At 46.5% G+C, this 16680-nt stretch overlaps 1 protein-coding gene across 2 annotated transcripts in view; it reads left to right on the top strand.

Annotated features, from left to right (window-relative positions):
- Window positions 1-16680, top strand: part of IGF1R (insulin like growth factor 1 receptor) — a 356840-nt gene that overhangs the window by 299281 nt on the left and 40879 nt on the right. For both annotated transcript variants that reach the window (XM_049906124.1, XM_049906123.1), the window contains exons 7-14: window positions 500-714; window positions 3139-3265; window positions 4859-5097; window positions 8792-8959; window positions 9135-9339; window positions 13470-13753; window positions 14927-15063; window positions 15728-15887. In XM_049906124.1, the coding sequence (XP_049762081.1) occupies window positions 500-714; window positions 3139-3265; window positions 4859-5097; window positions 8792-8959; window positions 9135-9339; window positions 13470-13753; window positions 14927-15063; window positions 15728-15887 (1535 nt within the window). The remainder of the gene's footprint in view (window positions 1-499; window positions 715-3138; window positions 3266-4858; window positions 5098-8791; window positions 8960-9134; window positions 9340-13469; window positions 13754-14926; window positions 15064-15727; window positions 15888-16680) is intronic.

Here is a 16680-nt window from a genome sequence, read left to right as displayed (position 1 = left end):
AGCGAGCAGGCCCACGGCTGGTCCACTGTGAGTCTGTCTCCCTGTCCTGTCCTGCCTGCTGTTTCACCGTACCCTCCTGATTAGGCACGGATGTGATTTACTCCCGAGGATAATAGGAGACTTTCCACAGCAAATATGTAAGCCGTTCTGGTTGGGTAGCAGCGCGTGTCTGTTCTCCCAGGTCCCCCTCGCAAGCACATTGTACATGCTCTGAGAAAAATAACCCAAGGCAGTTCTAGGGAATGAATCGAGTAACATCCTCCAACTTGTGAAGCATTATTTTTGGTAACAGAGATCGTAAAATTAGTGTACTCTTGATTTCAATATGCTGTCCTTGAACCAGTTGGTTGCCACTGTTAACAGTAACTTTCCCTCATTATAGAGTGTTAATAGCTAAGTTGATGATTGGCAAGAGGACCACATTATGGAGCCGCGTGCTGAGGAGGGGCTGGGTCCATGGGAAAGGTGAGTGCACTGATGTCCTTTTCTTTTCTTCTAGGAATTACTCCTTCTACGTCCTGGACAACCAGAACCTGCAGCAGCTGTGGGACTGGGACCACCGCAACCTGACAATCAAAGCAGGGAAAATGTACTTTGCTTTTAATCCCAAGTTGTGTGTTTCCGAAATTTACCGCATGGAGGAAGTGACAGGGACTAAAGGGCGCCAGAGCAAAGGGGACATAAACACAAGGAACAACGGAGAAAGAGCCTCTTGTGAGTGGATGGTGCAACAGTTACAGACCTGTGTAAAATGGCGACTTCATGGGTTTCCCTGCTTGTTTTACTGGGGGAGGGGGGCACACAACGCCACCTTCACTAGCCCTCTGCTCCTGCATATATATCCCTGAAACCAATAGTGGGGCAGGTTCATGACACTTTCATATTTGCAGATATTCCTTAGCATCTCTCTGAGTGTGGTAAACGTTTATAAACAGGTTCTCACTCCGATTTTAAAGGGGTGTTTACAGCATACAGGTAGTAACTGTCTCTTTATATACTGGCATACCGTTAGATTACTTTTCGAAGAGCCAGCCCTCTCCTGTCCTGAGAGTGAACTCACTGGGACCTCACTGTCCCTTCAATGTCCCCCAGAGTGCCAGTGGGAAGGGGCAAGAGGGGGCCCAGCTACCAGCACAGCCCATGTAGGCCAGCAGGTTCCCATCCCTTGGACAGAGCTTTCACCCCAACACAGGAAAGGTGGAGGGACCCGGCACCTCTGAGGTGATCTTGCTTTTAAAATTTATTACCTGGTATCGATTATACAACTTTTACTCTCGTATCTGAGAGATAAAAGTACATTCCTCTCCTAACCCTGTATATAAAACTGGATTCTGTTGTTGTGGGTCTGCAGAGTTAAAATTTTTTTTTTCCCCTCCACCATTGGCTTTTAATAAGGAAAAAAAATGAGAAAAAGTAGGGTGATTTAAATAATCAAGGGTGATTTTCACACATATACACAAAGAGGAAGTGAATCTGTACAACTATTAGCGTTTGGGTTGGTTTTCTGGTGTCTGGATTTACCTGGTAGACACCTAAGTTGCTCAGAAAGTGTTTTAGAGCAAAGACAGCGAGTGCAAAGCTGGAGGGCGTCTTTACCTCCTTGGACCCCAGTGCTTGTTCTTTTCCCCTATCCCACCTGCTAAAGTCCCTGGCACGCTGCCCTTTCAAACCATGGCAAAAGGTAGATGCATCAGAGGGTTTTCAAAGAGCTTTTGTCCTTAGGGTAAGCCAGTCTGACCTATCAGATCATGAATATAGCAGCCACTTGTTTTCCTTTAAAAGCAAAGTCATGGTTTTCTTTCTAAATAACGTTTCACTGGGAACCCTGGAACATTTTCCTGATCTTCATGAGCATTTGAAACCCTAGAGTCTTCCTGTTTGGGACTGCCTTTAGTCTCTCGGCCTCACCCCGTGTGTGGAGTGGGATCAGGCAAATATGGGGGTGGAAGACAACCTGTAGGAGGGCCTGGGATCTCCCTGAGGACAGGCAGTTGGGTCTCCCATCAGTAATTCTGCCCTGCTTCTCCTTGTAGATTGAATCTGGTCCAGAAACAAGAGGGCAGGGGGCAAGTTCCCTGTCGGGCCTCATCTGGGAAGGCTTCCTCCCATAGAGATGAGATGGTTCCGCAGGGCATTGTTCTTGTCCATGCTGAATCCATTTCTCATGTGTCAGTGCTAGCTGGAGGCCTCAAAGAAGTTCCTGTGTCCTTCCAGTTTGTTACCGAGTTTAGACGAAGGGAAGATCCCATCCGCAGCACTCTTGTCTATTATCTGTCCTTGGTAAAGGTTGTCCAAGAGCAGGCAGCTCCATAACTCCAAGACAGGTGTCACTATCTCTAAGAAGATTGAGCCTGGCTTAAAGGTTTACTCTCACCTTACCTGGGCCTTTTGGGTAGCCAGTGTCTCAGGGACCAAGAAGAAAGATAAGGCCACCTTACCCACTGAAGTGGGCCTTGTCTTTCAGGTTAGGAAACTCTCAGCAGGTCCATTGCCAATCCTCTGGGCAAGTAGCCACTGCATTTTGATGGCACTAAACCAATGTAGGAGCCCTGCGTGGTACATATGGTTAATGAGCTTGGTGGTAACCAAAATGTCAACAGTTTGAATCCACCAGCAGCTCCTTGGAAACCCTATGGGGCAAGTCTACTCTGTCTTATAGGATTGCTGTGAGACAGAATCAACTCAACAGCAATGTGTTTGGTTTTTGGTTAAACCAGCATAGGAGTCCCTGGGTGGTACAAATGGTTAATGATCTCAGCTGCTAACCAAAAGGTTGGAGGTTTGAGTCCACTCAGAGGTACCTCGGAAGAAAAGTCTAGTGGTCTGCTTCCAAAACATCAGCTGTTGAAAACCCTGTGGAGCACAGTTCTACTCTGACCCACAGGGAGTCACCATGATTTGGGGTCTTCTTGACAGCAGCTCTTTTTTTGTGAACAACATACCGAACCCATTGAAGCTATCTGCATAATAAGGTATACGGGTTCTTGTAGAAATAAGAAAGTCACCTAGGAAAAGGACTTAAGGGGTACAACCGGCCTTGGAGAAGAGGGAAATGGTGCCCAGACAGGTGACTTTTCAGAGAGACAGGAAGGAAAATGGCATTGACCATTGTCCCTGACAGCTGTACCTCTGCCCCAGGTGAAAGCGATGTGCTGCATTTCACCTCCACCACCACGTGGAAGAATCGGATTATCATCACCTGGCACCGCTACCGGCCCCCTGACTACAGGGATCTCATCAGCTTCACTGTGTACTATAAGGAAGCGTGAGTTTCTGCATTTGGTGACGCCATTCTGTTGGTAGGGCTGGGAGTGGGTCAAGTCCCTCCTGTGACGGTCCTTCACATTAGCTGAATGGAGGAGGCGGGGAGTCAGCTGTCCCAGGGAGAATGGTGCTGAGTGCCCTTGCTTCACCCTCTGGTGGTGTCCTGCTGGCTGACCTGTGATGGTCATCATGACCAGTGACCACCACAAATGGAAAAGTGTTGACGTGAGGCCTTTCATTCTTTAGTGGCTAATTAGAGATGTTTGAATAAAATAAACACAAAGGGGAAAGGCTTGCTTTCCAGAGAATTGGGTTAGTCCAAACTTTTATAACCGTGGCGGTAAAAATGTTGTTCCACCCTTCATGCTCTCCACCGCTACTCCAGGAATTCCCCGCAGAATGCATGGCACCCTGAGTAACCCCAGGGTTGCTCCATGGTCTTATTTCTGTCATTCTGTCTGTGGAGCCCTCCAGACAAGGGAGAGGAAATGGAGACTAACCGACCATCGTGCCTGGGACCTTCCATGGCTTCTCCCAAAGCCTCCAGGGAGGCTCTTCTCGTGCCATCAGATAATATTCACTTGCTGAAACAGACCGCAGCTCCTTTTAGTCTCCCTCCACTTTTCTTGGCACCCAGTATCCAGGTGTTTCCCCCAGTCTACTTAGTCCTCCCCTTACTCAAGTCATATCTTAATGCCGTGGGTCTTTTCCCAAGGTGCTTGGCTTCTGCAGAGCAGGGACAGGACTCACCAGTGGTGGCAGCTTCTACTCTTATCCCCCTGCTGGAGCTGGGGCCCTGGGGAGGGGTCATAACCAATGAGAAGAGGGGTTAGGATTACTAGGCATTTGGTCTTCATATGTATGGGACCCACTCATGGCCTCCCATCATGTCGGCAGCCAGGTTCTGTTCATGTCTATTTCAGGACCCCATGCCCAACGACAGTCCAGCGCTTTCATCTGATAGATGTGGAATTCCTACCCAACCATGCATGTGTGCAAAACACTGTTCTCTCTCTGATAGTCTTACCAATGCTTGGCAATGTCAGCTAGTAATTTTGTTCAAGAGGTGATGATAGTTTCTGAGACAGCCTGGAAAAAAAATATTTGAATATTATAAGATACTTAAGCATCAGAAATTGTTAATGAAAAAATTAGATATTATAAGCTGCTTCTGTTTTTCTGTGGGGAAGTCATTTCTCTCCAAAAGTTATACTTTATCAATATATGATGTTTGCATTGCTTGCCCTTGCTTTTTCTTAATGGTGAAAAATGACCTTAAAATACCACAATAGCAAGAGAGGAAAATAACCTTTGTGTATATTGCTAAGAAAAAACATATTATATTATCAACCCCAGTAACTATAGAATTTGCTTTTCCTAAGCCAGAGTATTCGATTCTATAGGGCATAACTGTGGTGAAACCAGGAGTGGAGTTGCTAAATTTTGTTCTTCTATAAAAATCTAATTGATTATTTGTTTTATTTAGAACTCCCACTATAGAAAGTGTGACATGGTAGGCCACTAGGGGAGGTTTTTGAGAGCTCTGAGGTCTGTGCCCTGGAGCATTCTCTGAGCTTTATTGACTGTCTTCCAGCCCCTTTAAAAACGTGACGGAGTATGACGGGCAGGACGCCTGTGGCTCCAACAGCTGGAACATGGTGGACGTGGACCTCCCCACCAACAAGGACATCGAGCCAGGCATTTTACTGCACGGACTGAAGCCCTGGACTCAGTACGCCGTTTACGTCAAGGCAGTGACTCTCACCATGGTGGAGAACGACCACATCCGCGGGGCCAAGAGTGAAATCTTATACATTCGCACCAATGCATCAGGTATCCAGGCAGTAGACCAGCCCCCGCATCCCACACTACTTCTTTAGCTCGCTTTACTTGCTTACTGTAGGATATAGTTGTAAGGCTAGCAATGAAATGTGCCTATTGACTTTCTTTGCCCTGGGCCATTCTGTCTTTTATATGTCACTCATGTAAATATGCAGTGCAGTTATTATTAGCTGCTGCTTAGTCATTCCGAGTCATGGTGACCCTGTGTACAACAGAACCAAATGTCTAGCCCTGCGTCATCCTCACAGTCGCCAACGTGTTCAAGTTTATCAGTGTGGCTTTTGTGCCAGTCCGTCTCACTGAGGGTCTCCCACATCCTTGCTGGCCCTCTCTTTCCCCAAACATGATGTCCTCTAGTGATTGATCCCTCCTGATGACGTGTCCAAAGCAAGTGAGTCAGGTAATATTCTCTCGTGGGCCATAAAGTTTTCATTGACTAATTTTCTGAAGTAGATCTCTAAGCCTTTCTTCCTAGTCTGTCTGAATCTGGAAGCTGTCCTTGAAACCTTGAAACTTACTACTGCTCCAGACCCACCCCCAGAGCTGTGGCCATGCTGATAAACCAGCATGAAGTACCAGCATCACAGGAGCACGGAAGCCATCACTGTATGACAAACTTGCAGATGAGTTGTGGGAATATGTAAAACTTTCTCTTATTCTTTTTCCCACTTCTAACAGCCATTTTCTGGACTTTTCATGCCATTTTCTGGACTTGGTTCCATCTTCTGTCATCTCTCTGTCTGCTCTGTGCTGATGAGCCCTGGTCCTTCAGGTACTTGGTTGGTTTTACTGGAAGGCCTGGCCAGGACACAGCTCACTATGGTGGCCCTTTTAAGTATTTCAACCTCTGAGAGTTGAAACCATGATGTTCAGTGTTCCCATTACCTCACATGGCTCATTGGTTTTTCAACTTCATTCTGTAGTCTCCGAAATTCCCCAGGGATAGACAGAAGTGGAAAACTACAGACATAATATGTTGTGAATATTCAAAGCATTCACTGATGAAAATGTCCCTCCTTCTCCCTTTATCTTCATTTTCTAAACCACTTCATTTCTCATTTCCAGAATCTGGAAACAATAAAAATAAACATTTGTGAATAGTTTCCAAGTATATAAAGACCAGTTTAGAAGTTCATATTGGAAAATGCACTTCATTTTTTAAAGACACCGATGAACATTCTTTGACCCAAAGCCATTGTTATAATGGGTGGAGTGTTACGAAACAACCGTAAGTCAGAACAAAATAAGTTAAATGGCAGAGAGGGTGAGAAAAAGACGGTTGTGGGGAAAACTGCTCACGCATGCCTGCCTCCTCCCCTCTTCAGTCAAGTCAGTGACCATAAAGTGTGTGTAGAAAGAAGAACGGCGCAGGCTTTCTGTCCTGCAGGTGGGCTGGGTGGTATGGCAGAGGCACGGATGTAGCAAGGTAAGTCGTTCACCATAAACATCGGAAGTAACACTTCCCAGCCATTCACCATAGCAAGTTTGGGAAAAGTAGAAATCTCTCTTTCTTATGGCAAATTCTTAAGAAATCTGTTTCCTTTCCCCAAAGATAGAAAACCAAACACTGTATAAATTGAGTTAATTCCCTACATCTTAGCCTGCCCTTACAAGTGGTGAGAACAGCCAGTAGAGCCAATATGCCTCTGCTATTTTGTGGCACCCATCATTGAATTGTGTAGGGATAAGCCATTTGTTTTTCAATACTAAGTTTTGGAAACCTTAATGTGGCCAGCATCTGGTGGTTGTGTTTACTCTGAAAAACCTAGCGTTAGTCATATTTTTCTCCCATTTTTAAAGGTGCTTAGAACGTTGCGTGTATTATATACTTTAAAGCATCTTTAAGTGGCTTGCCCCCTCAGGTTGAATGAAAACGTTGTTTAAGCGGCCTAGGGTGACGGTGCCTCTTAGGCTTTGGAAAAATCAAAATCAGTGCTTTTTTTTTTTTTTTTTTTTTTGGTGAATCCAAAGGAGAACAAGATTTCAGTGGTACTGGGATGCATTTAAGGGAACCTTGTGGCACAGTGGTTATAGCAGTCAAATGCTAACCAAAAGGGTGGTGGTTCGAAACCCCAGCGACTCCTCAGGGGAAAGATGTGGCAGTCTGCTTCGGTAGAGATTTACAGCCTTGGAAACCCTGTGAGGTTGCTGTGAGTTGGAATCGACTGGACGGCAGTGGGTTTCATTTTTTCTTGAGGGGTGGGGTGCATTTGGAGGTCCTGGGTGGTGCAGACAGTTAATGTGCTCTATTATTAACTGAAGGTTTGAAGGTTTAAGTCTACCCAGAGGCGCCTCACCGGAAAGGCCTGGCAAGATACTTCTGAAAATCAGCCATTGAAAACCCTGTGGAGCACATGGCTGTACACTGACACACGGGGGGCTGCCACAAACTGGAGTCAACTTGACGGCATCTGCTTTGGGATACACTTGCCCTTTATTCACACGACAGCTGTGCGGGGTGGGTTCAGAGCAGTAGTGAGTGAGTCACGCTCACCAGGTTACGATGCGTTGCCTCTAAATCAGTATTCTTTTTGCTGGAGATAGAGCCTGTTTTTGAAGTCAGGGCTTAGGTCTGTCTGGATTTCCAGACTGCTTTTCATAGTCATGTATTAAGCATTGCATTCAAGCATGTGTATAGAATTGGTGGATTTCCATGCCCTTTGCATCACTTTCTCGTCCCTATTCCTCTTGCACACACACACATGAACACGCGTGCACATGTGCACACACATGCGCACGCGAGCACACCTTCTCTTCTGCCCCTTTTCTGCATGCCACCCTTACATTTTGGCTTCTTGCCATTTTTATCAGAGAGTCAAAATCTCAGATGAAAAGCAAGCCAGTCAATTTTGCCATTTGTTAAGACTGCTGAGATGAAACATTTTGGAAAATGGCAGTTGTGATCAATAAGAACAATTCGATGTTTGAGTTAGCTGTCGCTTTTAAGTCATCTGTTCCCACCCTGGTTGTGCCTCCACAACCGTTTGCGTTTGCAACTCTGAAATGTTTCTTTTCCCAGGGATTCCCTGAGAATACACATTATAAAGAAGAATGTTGGCGTTTAAATTAACACTATTTCAGTTTTCATTTTGCGTTTTTGTGTTCATTGTGATCTTCTTATTCAGGTCAAACCTGCAGCTTTTTGTGAGTTTGAATTGAGTGTCACTAAAAAACCATGAAGCTCTTCACTTCATACAAAAATTTCTTAATTTAACAAAACTTCGCTTATTTACCATAATGTTAACAGCAGTTTATTTCTCATCCCAAAAATAACAGCTAAGAGAGAAAATTCTTGTAATAAAGAACAACCTTCTTTTGCACACACACACACACACACACACACAGTACCTACACACCCACACACCATACACCACGCACACACACATTTTGCAAATTTATATGACCAGGCTTTTCCAGTTTTTACCTAACAAATCAGTGCTGTGGACTAGTGAATTACTAAGATATAAATATAAAAATGTTAACAGTTCAAAATTTTTCTTTTCATGCCTCAATTATGCTGTATTAATATGGGTTTTATTCATTTAGGGAAGTCACATGTGGCTTAGAGTGCCAGCTGGCTTTGGGGAGACGTGTGTCAAGTGGTATGAGGGTTAACAGGCCAGGCTGATAACCTGGATTTCAGATTCACTCCATTTCCTAAAACACACTTCATTCTTCTTGCCAGTTCCTTCCATCCCCCTGGATGTTCTTTCAGCATCAAACTCCTCTTCTCAATTGATTGTGAAGTGGAACCCACCCTCCCTGCCAAACGGTAACCTGAGCTACTACATCGTGAGGTGGCAGCGGCAGCCCCAGGACAGCTACCTTTACCGGCACAATTACTGCTCCAAAGGTAAGGATGCTCACCCCATTGTTTGAGAATTTCAGAGCAGCCCCCGACATTAAGAATAACCAGTGAATCCCTTAGTTAGAAACCAGCTCCAGCCTCCAGTAAAGGTGCTGAGAGCTGTTATTTTTCTCACAAGCACGCATGACTATTCTCACTTTGCCTTCTCCTCTCCGAGAAGACAAAATCCCTATCAGGAAGTACGCCGACGGCACCATCGATGTTGAGGAGGTGACAGAGAATCCCAAGACCGAGGTGTGTGGTGGAGAGAAAGGGCCTTGCTGCGCCTGTCCCAAAACTGAGGCTGAGAAGCAGGCTGAGAAGGAGGAGGCCGAGTACCGGAAGGTCTTTGAGAATTTCCTGCACAACTCCATCTTCGTGCCCAGGTACGATTATCTTCTGAGAAAGCATGTAGACGGTGCTTCTCTGGTTGGTCCCATTGCTACTCTCCTCCCCCTCCCCCCGCCTGTCCCCTGGATAGTTTTAGGTGAATAGGTATGGCCAGAAGAGTGAGCCACAGGATGTCACATTGATTTGGTCACATGGAGTTACTGTGAAAGCCTGTTACCCCTGAGGGAAAGCGGTCAGGGTTCCTTTTATTGGGGTCACTGGCCTGAGAGGTCACATAGTCACCTGTAGAGGGCCAGCCACTCACCTTTGTGAGGCAGGAAGACAGGAAAACAGCTAGGGAGTCCTAAATTACTGCCCACAGTAATGGCAACCACTGAGTGGGCGAGCAGAGATCTGAGCCCAACTCTGCCCTCTCTGTTTCTCCCTACCACCTCATCTTGGTGGAGAACGGTTGAAGGAAGAGAGAAAAAATCAGGATAGGTTTTGAAAGGGGCCAACTTCAACTTGGGAAGCAGGGTAGAAGGCAGCCTACCAACGCACAGCAGCTTCTGCCTCCAGGTACCCTATCTGCCACCGTTTTCCAGTCTCAGTGTCTGCCACATGGGGATGGAGGTGGGGGCAAGTTCACAGAGCAGCCCAGCTCTGTCTGGGAAAGCAGACGGTGAGTGGGGTGGTAGACCATAGTCCCATTGCTTCTTGAAAGATCATAGTCCGGAGATTGGAAACAGCCTCGTGCCTCAAGTATAGACAGAGGAACTCAATTCAAAGCCAGCATCGTACCTATGTGCTCCCAGTTGCACCATCCCCAAATGCAGGAGCAGCCAGCAGCCTCCAGCATGCTGCCACCCAGCCGTGTCCTCTTCCACTGTGATTGCTCCTCCTCCTCACCACAGCTTGTCCTGAGAGGGCCCAGGAAGCCTGTACCAGTAAAAACCAGTAGATTCTGATTCATGATAACCTCGTGTGTCAGAGTAGAACTGTGCTGCGTAGGCTTTTCCGTGGCTGATTTTTCAGTAGTAGATTGCCCGGCCTTTCTTTTGAGGCACCTCTGGATAGACTCAGACCTCTAGCCTTTTGGTTAGCAGGTAACTGTTGGTGCTACCAGGGCACTGCCTGCAAGCTGGAGTGGCTATTTACGCTGTACTTACTTCACCCTTAAAGGCTTTAAGTGGTAATAACAAATGGTTTTTAAAATTTTTTTGGTTTGGTGGTTCTGTTTTTTTTTTTTTTTTTTTGTCAAGTGACCTTTCTGAAATTTCCGTAATGCTTCTGAAGCCAGCAGTCTTAATTTGAAAAGTCAATAAAACGAGAAAGACATTTTAGAATGGGAGATGGTATTTTCTTTTTCAGTATTAATCTTGTCATTGTGTAGTAGCTCTCTTCCCCTCCTTGCCTGTCTAGCAGTTGAAACCAGTAGGACTTTGAGGGTATAGAACCCACTATGGGGCCTCCCGACCACCCCACTGGGTTATTTGATGTCTGTGTCTCCAGTCTGTCGGTAGTTCAGGGGCCGATGTTTCTGGGTGGCACAAACAGCTTGCATTTGACTACTCACCTAAAGATTGGTGGTCCAGACCTACCCAGCAGTACCACGGAAGAAAGCCCTGCCCATGTGCTTTCATTAAGGTTGCAGTTTAAAAAAACAAAAAACCTGTGGAACACATCCACTCTGTAACACACGCGGTCACCGTGAGTCTGAGTCAACTCTGCAGCAAGAGATTTGTTTCTGGGGGTTTTGGTTTAAATTTTAGCCCAGGTATTCCGGATTTTATGTGTGGTTCCTAGACTCAGAAAGTTCTAGAACTGGAAAAGGGTTCAAAGATGTTTGAAAACTGAAATTCAGAGAGGTGTGGTGACCTCTTCAAGACCCTAATTAATTCACAGTCACTGTGGGACTTGGCCCTAAATTCCCATACACCATAGCTCTTTCCCCTTCATTGCATTGCTTACTAACACAGTCCACTCCCCCCAGGTCAGTAGAGGGCTCATGGGTGGCAGTGCCTCTTGCTGCCAAAAAGGGTGTCCCAGACAGGCTGGACAGAAAGCCAGCTGCTTATTCTTCTTCCAGGCTGTTTGGTTACCTTAATGCTTATCCCACCAACCTGCCAGAGGTTCAGGGAGGTGAGTCCTCGGGGTCAGAGAAGGTAGAAAGGTTTTAATAGCTTTCAGTTTGTAGTTGTAAGGCAATACCTTTTTTCTCATTAGATGGAGAGCCTAAGATCAGGTGATGCGAAGGCAAAGTTGTGGGTGACACACACGATTTATGCACGGTTATGCCGTTGGTGAAAGTTTTCATCCAGCCTTGCAGGCCTGCTTCCACTCACCTACAAAGTTCTAAAGATCCCTGGGTGGTGCAAATGATTTGCACTTGTCTACTCACCAGAAGGTTGGTGGTTCAAACCCACCCAGTGGCAGCAGAGAAGACCTGGTGATCTGTGTCAGTAAAGATCACAGCCAAGAAGATCCTATGGAGCAGTTCTACTCTGTAACACATGGGGTTGCCATGAATTGGAATTGACTTGACAGCGTGGGTTTGGTTTGGTTTTCTAAGACAAGCTCAGCTTGCTCTTACCTCTTTTTATTTGATGTATATAAATACCATATCTTGCTCCATGGTCAGAGGCCACAATTTTATAACTTAATATTTTATTTTATGCCTCCCACAGAGGGGAATGGAGTGCTGGTGGCACAGTGGTTAAGAGCTAGACTGTAACCAAAAGGTTGTCAGTTCAAAGCCACCAGCCACTCCTTAGAAAGCCTATGGGGCAGTTCTACCCTGTCCTTACAGGGTCGCAATGGGTCGGTATCGCCTCAGCGGCAACAGGACAGACGGGAACTGTAAGTTATTTACTGCTGACTGATACAAATGGTACAGACAGACGTGGGAGGGGCAGGGAGAATAAATCAGAGTACTCATTTTTCCCTTACAGTCTGAGGCCCCCGTAAGTTCCAGGGAAAAGGAGTGTGCAGATGACAGAATGACTGAGTCACAATGGAGGGCTTTCTCTCACACAGCAAAATTGTCTGAAAATGGTTTTTATTCATTCTAAGAACAATTTATTTTGAGGCTAGAACCAGTTACGTTAGATTTAGCACGCTGTGTGTTGTGCGGTGCATCCACTCTGTTTTGAAGTAAAATGAAAGCTAGAGTTTGGAAAGTTGCTTTGTGACGTTGATTTTTGGTGGTGAATGCCTTCCGTTTACTGTTGCCTTTATTTTTTAAGCAACATAGTTTGGTTTAACTAGCTGAAACACGGAAGACATGGAGAAGTGAAGGGTTTTCCAACAGCAGTAGGTGGTATCATGGGGTGGGAGTGGGGAAGTTGGTGTGCTATTTGCTGTTGGCCACCCCATTTGGCAATGTAGCTGTTTACAAAAGATTACTTAAGGGCCATTCTGTTTATCTCAGACTTTGTCTTCCTGTTTGATGCTCTGTGGTGCCTTCCCTCCCCAGTCCTTCACTTGATGTCAACAGTAACAACTATGCAATCCCCAGAAGTGTGGTGTTCATAAATAAGAAACTATTGAGCGGACTTAATGGTGTCATTCCAGTTAAATGGGAGAGAGGTTTTCATACAGTAGTATTTTGTAGGGGATTAAAGCTAAGCAACTTCTAACTTCCAGCTGCAACCAGGTATATGTGTTGTGTTGATTTGAAGGGAAGGCAGGAAATAAGTTACGGTGTGTGTCCAAAAAAAGGTCTCCCTAGCAATAAATGTGGTGTCTTAAGTTCTTCCCTTCAGGGTGGGTTGGCTGGCTTGGAGGGTGTGAGGACGGATAGTTTGTCAGCCTCATTTCCTAACCTCCATGCCCCTCCCCAGAATTGTGAACACATGCCCTGACCTTGGGGTTTTCCCTCTGTTGGAGTGGGCACATCTGTGTTGGGACATCACCCTGCCCTGGCCGGTTTATGCTGTGGGTGGGAGCTAGCATGTCACTGCACAGAGGTGGTGACTGTTTCTGCCGGGGATGCATGGGTCGAGCAGCCTGCACTCTCCCCAGACGCCCAGCTTCCCCTTTCCGGGACTTTCCCTTCTAGACAAATAAGGGCCAGTAGGAAGCCTGCTGGTAGTCAGCCGCTTTCTCTCTGTAACTTTTGTCCACGTCACAGAAAAGACAAAATAAATAGAAGTACTTAAGAACCCAGTTTCCCTTTTTCTTGCAGACCTGAGAGGAAGCGGAGGGATGTCATGCAAGTTGCCAACCCCACCATGTCCAGCCGGAGCAGGAACACTACGATGGCAGATACCTACAACGTCACAGACCCAGAAGAGCTCGAGACGGAGTTCCCATTCTTTGAGAGCAGAGTGGATAACAAGGAGAGAACCGTCATTTCCAACCTGCGACCTTTCACACTGTACCGCATCGATATTCACAGCTGCAATCACGAGGCTGAGAAGCTGGGCTGCAGCGCCTCCAACTTCGTCTTTGCAAGGACCATGCCAGCAGGTATGGCATAATCCAGCTCACCCCGCTCCTGACTCCCTCACAGCCTCACAGTGGGAAAGATAGCATTGTGTGGACAGAGTCTGACACCCAGGGCAATGACACAGTCTCAGTCCTGCTTGCTAACAAATGTGTGATCCTTGGTAGGCAGCACGGTAAACCAGCAGCCCAGGGACCACAGCCTGTGCTCTCATGGTGGCATTGCTCCTGTGGTGGCATTGCTGTGGTGACACTGCTCCCGTGGTGGCATTGCTCCCGTGGTGACATTGCTCCCTTGGTGGCTTTGCTCCGGTGGTGACAGTGCTCCCATGGTGGCATCACTCCTATGGTGGCATTGCTTCCATGGTGGTGCTCCCGTGGTGACACTGCTCCTGTGGTGACGTTCCCATGGTGACGTTGTTCCTGTGGTGACACTGCTCCTGTGGTGGCATTTCTCCCGTGGTGACCCTGCTCCTTTGGCGGTACTGCTCCCATGGTGGCTCCTGTGGTGACACTGCTCCTGTGGTGACATTGTTCCCATGGTGACACTGCTCCTTTGGTGGCATTGTTTCTGTGGTGACACTGCTCCTGTGGTGGCATTTCTCCCATGGTGACCCTGCTCCTTTGGTGGTACTGCTCCTGTAGTGGCACTGCTCCCGTGGCGACACTGCTCCCGTGGCGACACTGCTCCCGTGGCGGCACTGCTCCCATGGTGGCACTGCTCCCGTGGTGACATTACATCTGTGGTGACACTGCTCCTGTGGTGGCACTACTGTGGTGGTATTGCTCCCGTGGTGACGTTGCATTCACAGGAACATTGCTCCTGTGCCATGCTCTCCATAGAAGGCAGTGTGCTCACCTCCAAGGTCAACTTTCCTGGTTCTCCTTGGTTCACACGGTGTATTCACCTGTCCATTTTCAGATTGTGCACAGGTAGATTGGTCTAGACCTTCCAGAATTCTCACAGATTTAGTGAAGTCCCCAGGAAAACTGGTTTGACTCAGAGTGACCATCGCTCCTGTGTTAGTGTTGTCTAGAGAAGCAGAACCAGTGAGATGTGTCGGTACAGATACATACATACATACGCGGAGGAAGAGCGATTGCTGTGTGGCATCCAGCTTGCACAGTTAGCCTGTGTTGGTCTCCCTCCTTGGGGACCCGAATCTGGCTTTCCCACTTTTGTGAATTGTTTTCCAGAAGGAGCAGATGACATTCCTGGGCCAGTGACCTGGGAGTCAAGGCCTGAAAACTCCATCTTTCTAAAGTGGCCAGAACCAGAGAATCCCAATGGATTGATCCTAATGTATGAAATAAAATATGGATCACAAGTCGAGGTAAGACTGGGGCAGTCGTCCAGGTTTGGGTGTGTATCTATCACAGTTTAAGGCATATGTTACATTACAATACAGCTTACATCCTGGCTAACTGAGACTTAAAAAAAAAAATTAATTAATGTGGTAAATCAATGAGGGTTTAGACCTTTCTCCCAACTTAGCATTCTAAGAGGAATATAACAGGAGGAGTGGTATAAATGGTTCATGTGCTTGGCTGCTAACCGAAAGGTTGGCAGTTCAGGTCCACCCAGAGGCACCTTGGGAGAAAGCCTAGTAACCTTCTTCCAAAAAAACAAGCCATCGAAAACCCTGTGGAGCTGAGTAATACTCTGACATACAGGGCGTTGCCATGAGTCGGAGTCAACTCCAAGGCAGCTGGTTTATGCAGGGAGAAGGACTTGGTCTTACCCTCAAGGAGCTGCCTATTTCATTGCAGAAAATGACCTTTCCACATATGCTGTTTTAATAACTTTTAATCCTTCTAGAATTCTTTTTGTTTACAAAAAAGTTTTGGTTAAAACTTGGGTGTGCTTAAGGTGACTGGAGGACTGCGTGTCAACACTTGCTTTCTTCCCTTTGAGTGAAGCTATGGTACGGTGAGCTTTGGTGGAAGCACAGATTGCTCACATGTGGGGGGCATTGACGTGTATTCTACTTCCCCCAGGATCAGCGGGAGTGTGTTTCCAGACAGGAGTACCGGAAGTATGGAGGGGCCAAGCTTAACCGGCTAAACCCAGGAAACTACACAGCCCGGATTCAGGCCACTTCCCTTTCTGGGAACGGGTCGTGGACAGAGCCTGTGTTCTTCTACGTACCGACCAAAAGTAAGCTTTGGGTAGGGCACTGCGTGGTAAAGCCAGAAGCAGGTTGGGCTGGGATTCGGGAAGCCTGGGTTGTGACTTTCTTATTTTTGGATTTTCTGTTCAGTGTTGGCTGGCATTCAGAAAGGTCACACTAAGGGTAAGGGGGGTCATTCTCAGGCTGGGGGATGCTGAACTTTGAGCACCTACCTCATCTTACAGCTGGGGCATGGGTCTGCGCCGTAGTTTGAGATGATTCAGCCACTGTAGAGTCGGCAAGAGACCTTTGCTTTCAACTTAGATGATTTCTAAGCCATTTTACAAAGCATTGAATTGACCATACCACCTCCTCTGCCTTATCAGTCATGCTGGTTTGGACTTGAGGACTTAGAATCCTAGAAGTTGGGGGGAAAAAAAAAAAAACTTATGGATCATCTAGTCCAGCCTGCTTCCAGGGCAGAAATCTCTACAACAGCACCTCGGCAAATACAGTGTTCACAGGTAGCTACAGATACTGGGTCATGTTATGAGCTTATGCTCAAACCATTGACAAGACAGATGTTTTTTAGACCATTCTGAATGATGATTTCACATTCTAACACTGAATCTTGTAAAATGTATAAGCACAACAGTGGCCACATCCTGGTGATTTGATCAAGAAAAGTTAGTATTTTACTGGGTGAAATATACGTTCCTCATTATTTCCATAATGAGTTTTCATTATTTCCTATTAGAAACTCAACTTTTTAGATTATTTCGTGTTTAGATAATGGGATCAAATTTGGCATAACACTGTTACTTACTGTACCCCACAAAA

This window comes from Elephas maximus, chromosome 13 (assembly GCF_024166365.1).
Source record: "Elephas maximus indicus isolate mEleMax1 chromosome 13, mEleMax1 primary haplotype, whole genome shotgun sequence".
NCBI lineage: Eukaryota > Metazoa > Chordata > Mammalia > Proboscidea > Elephantidae > Elephas > Elephas maximus.
This window is presented reverse-complemented; position numbering and strand designations above follow the sequence as displayed.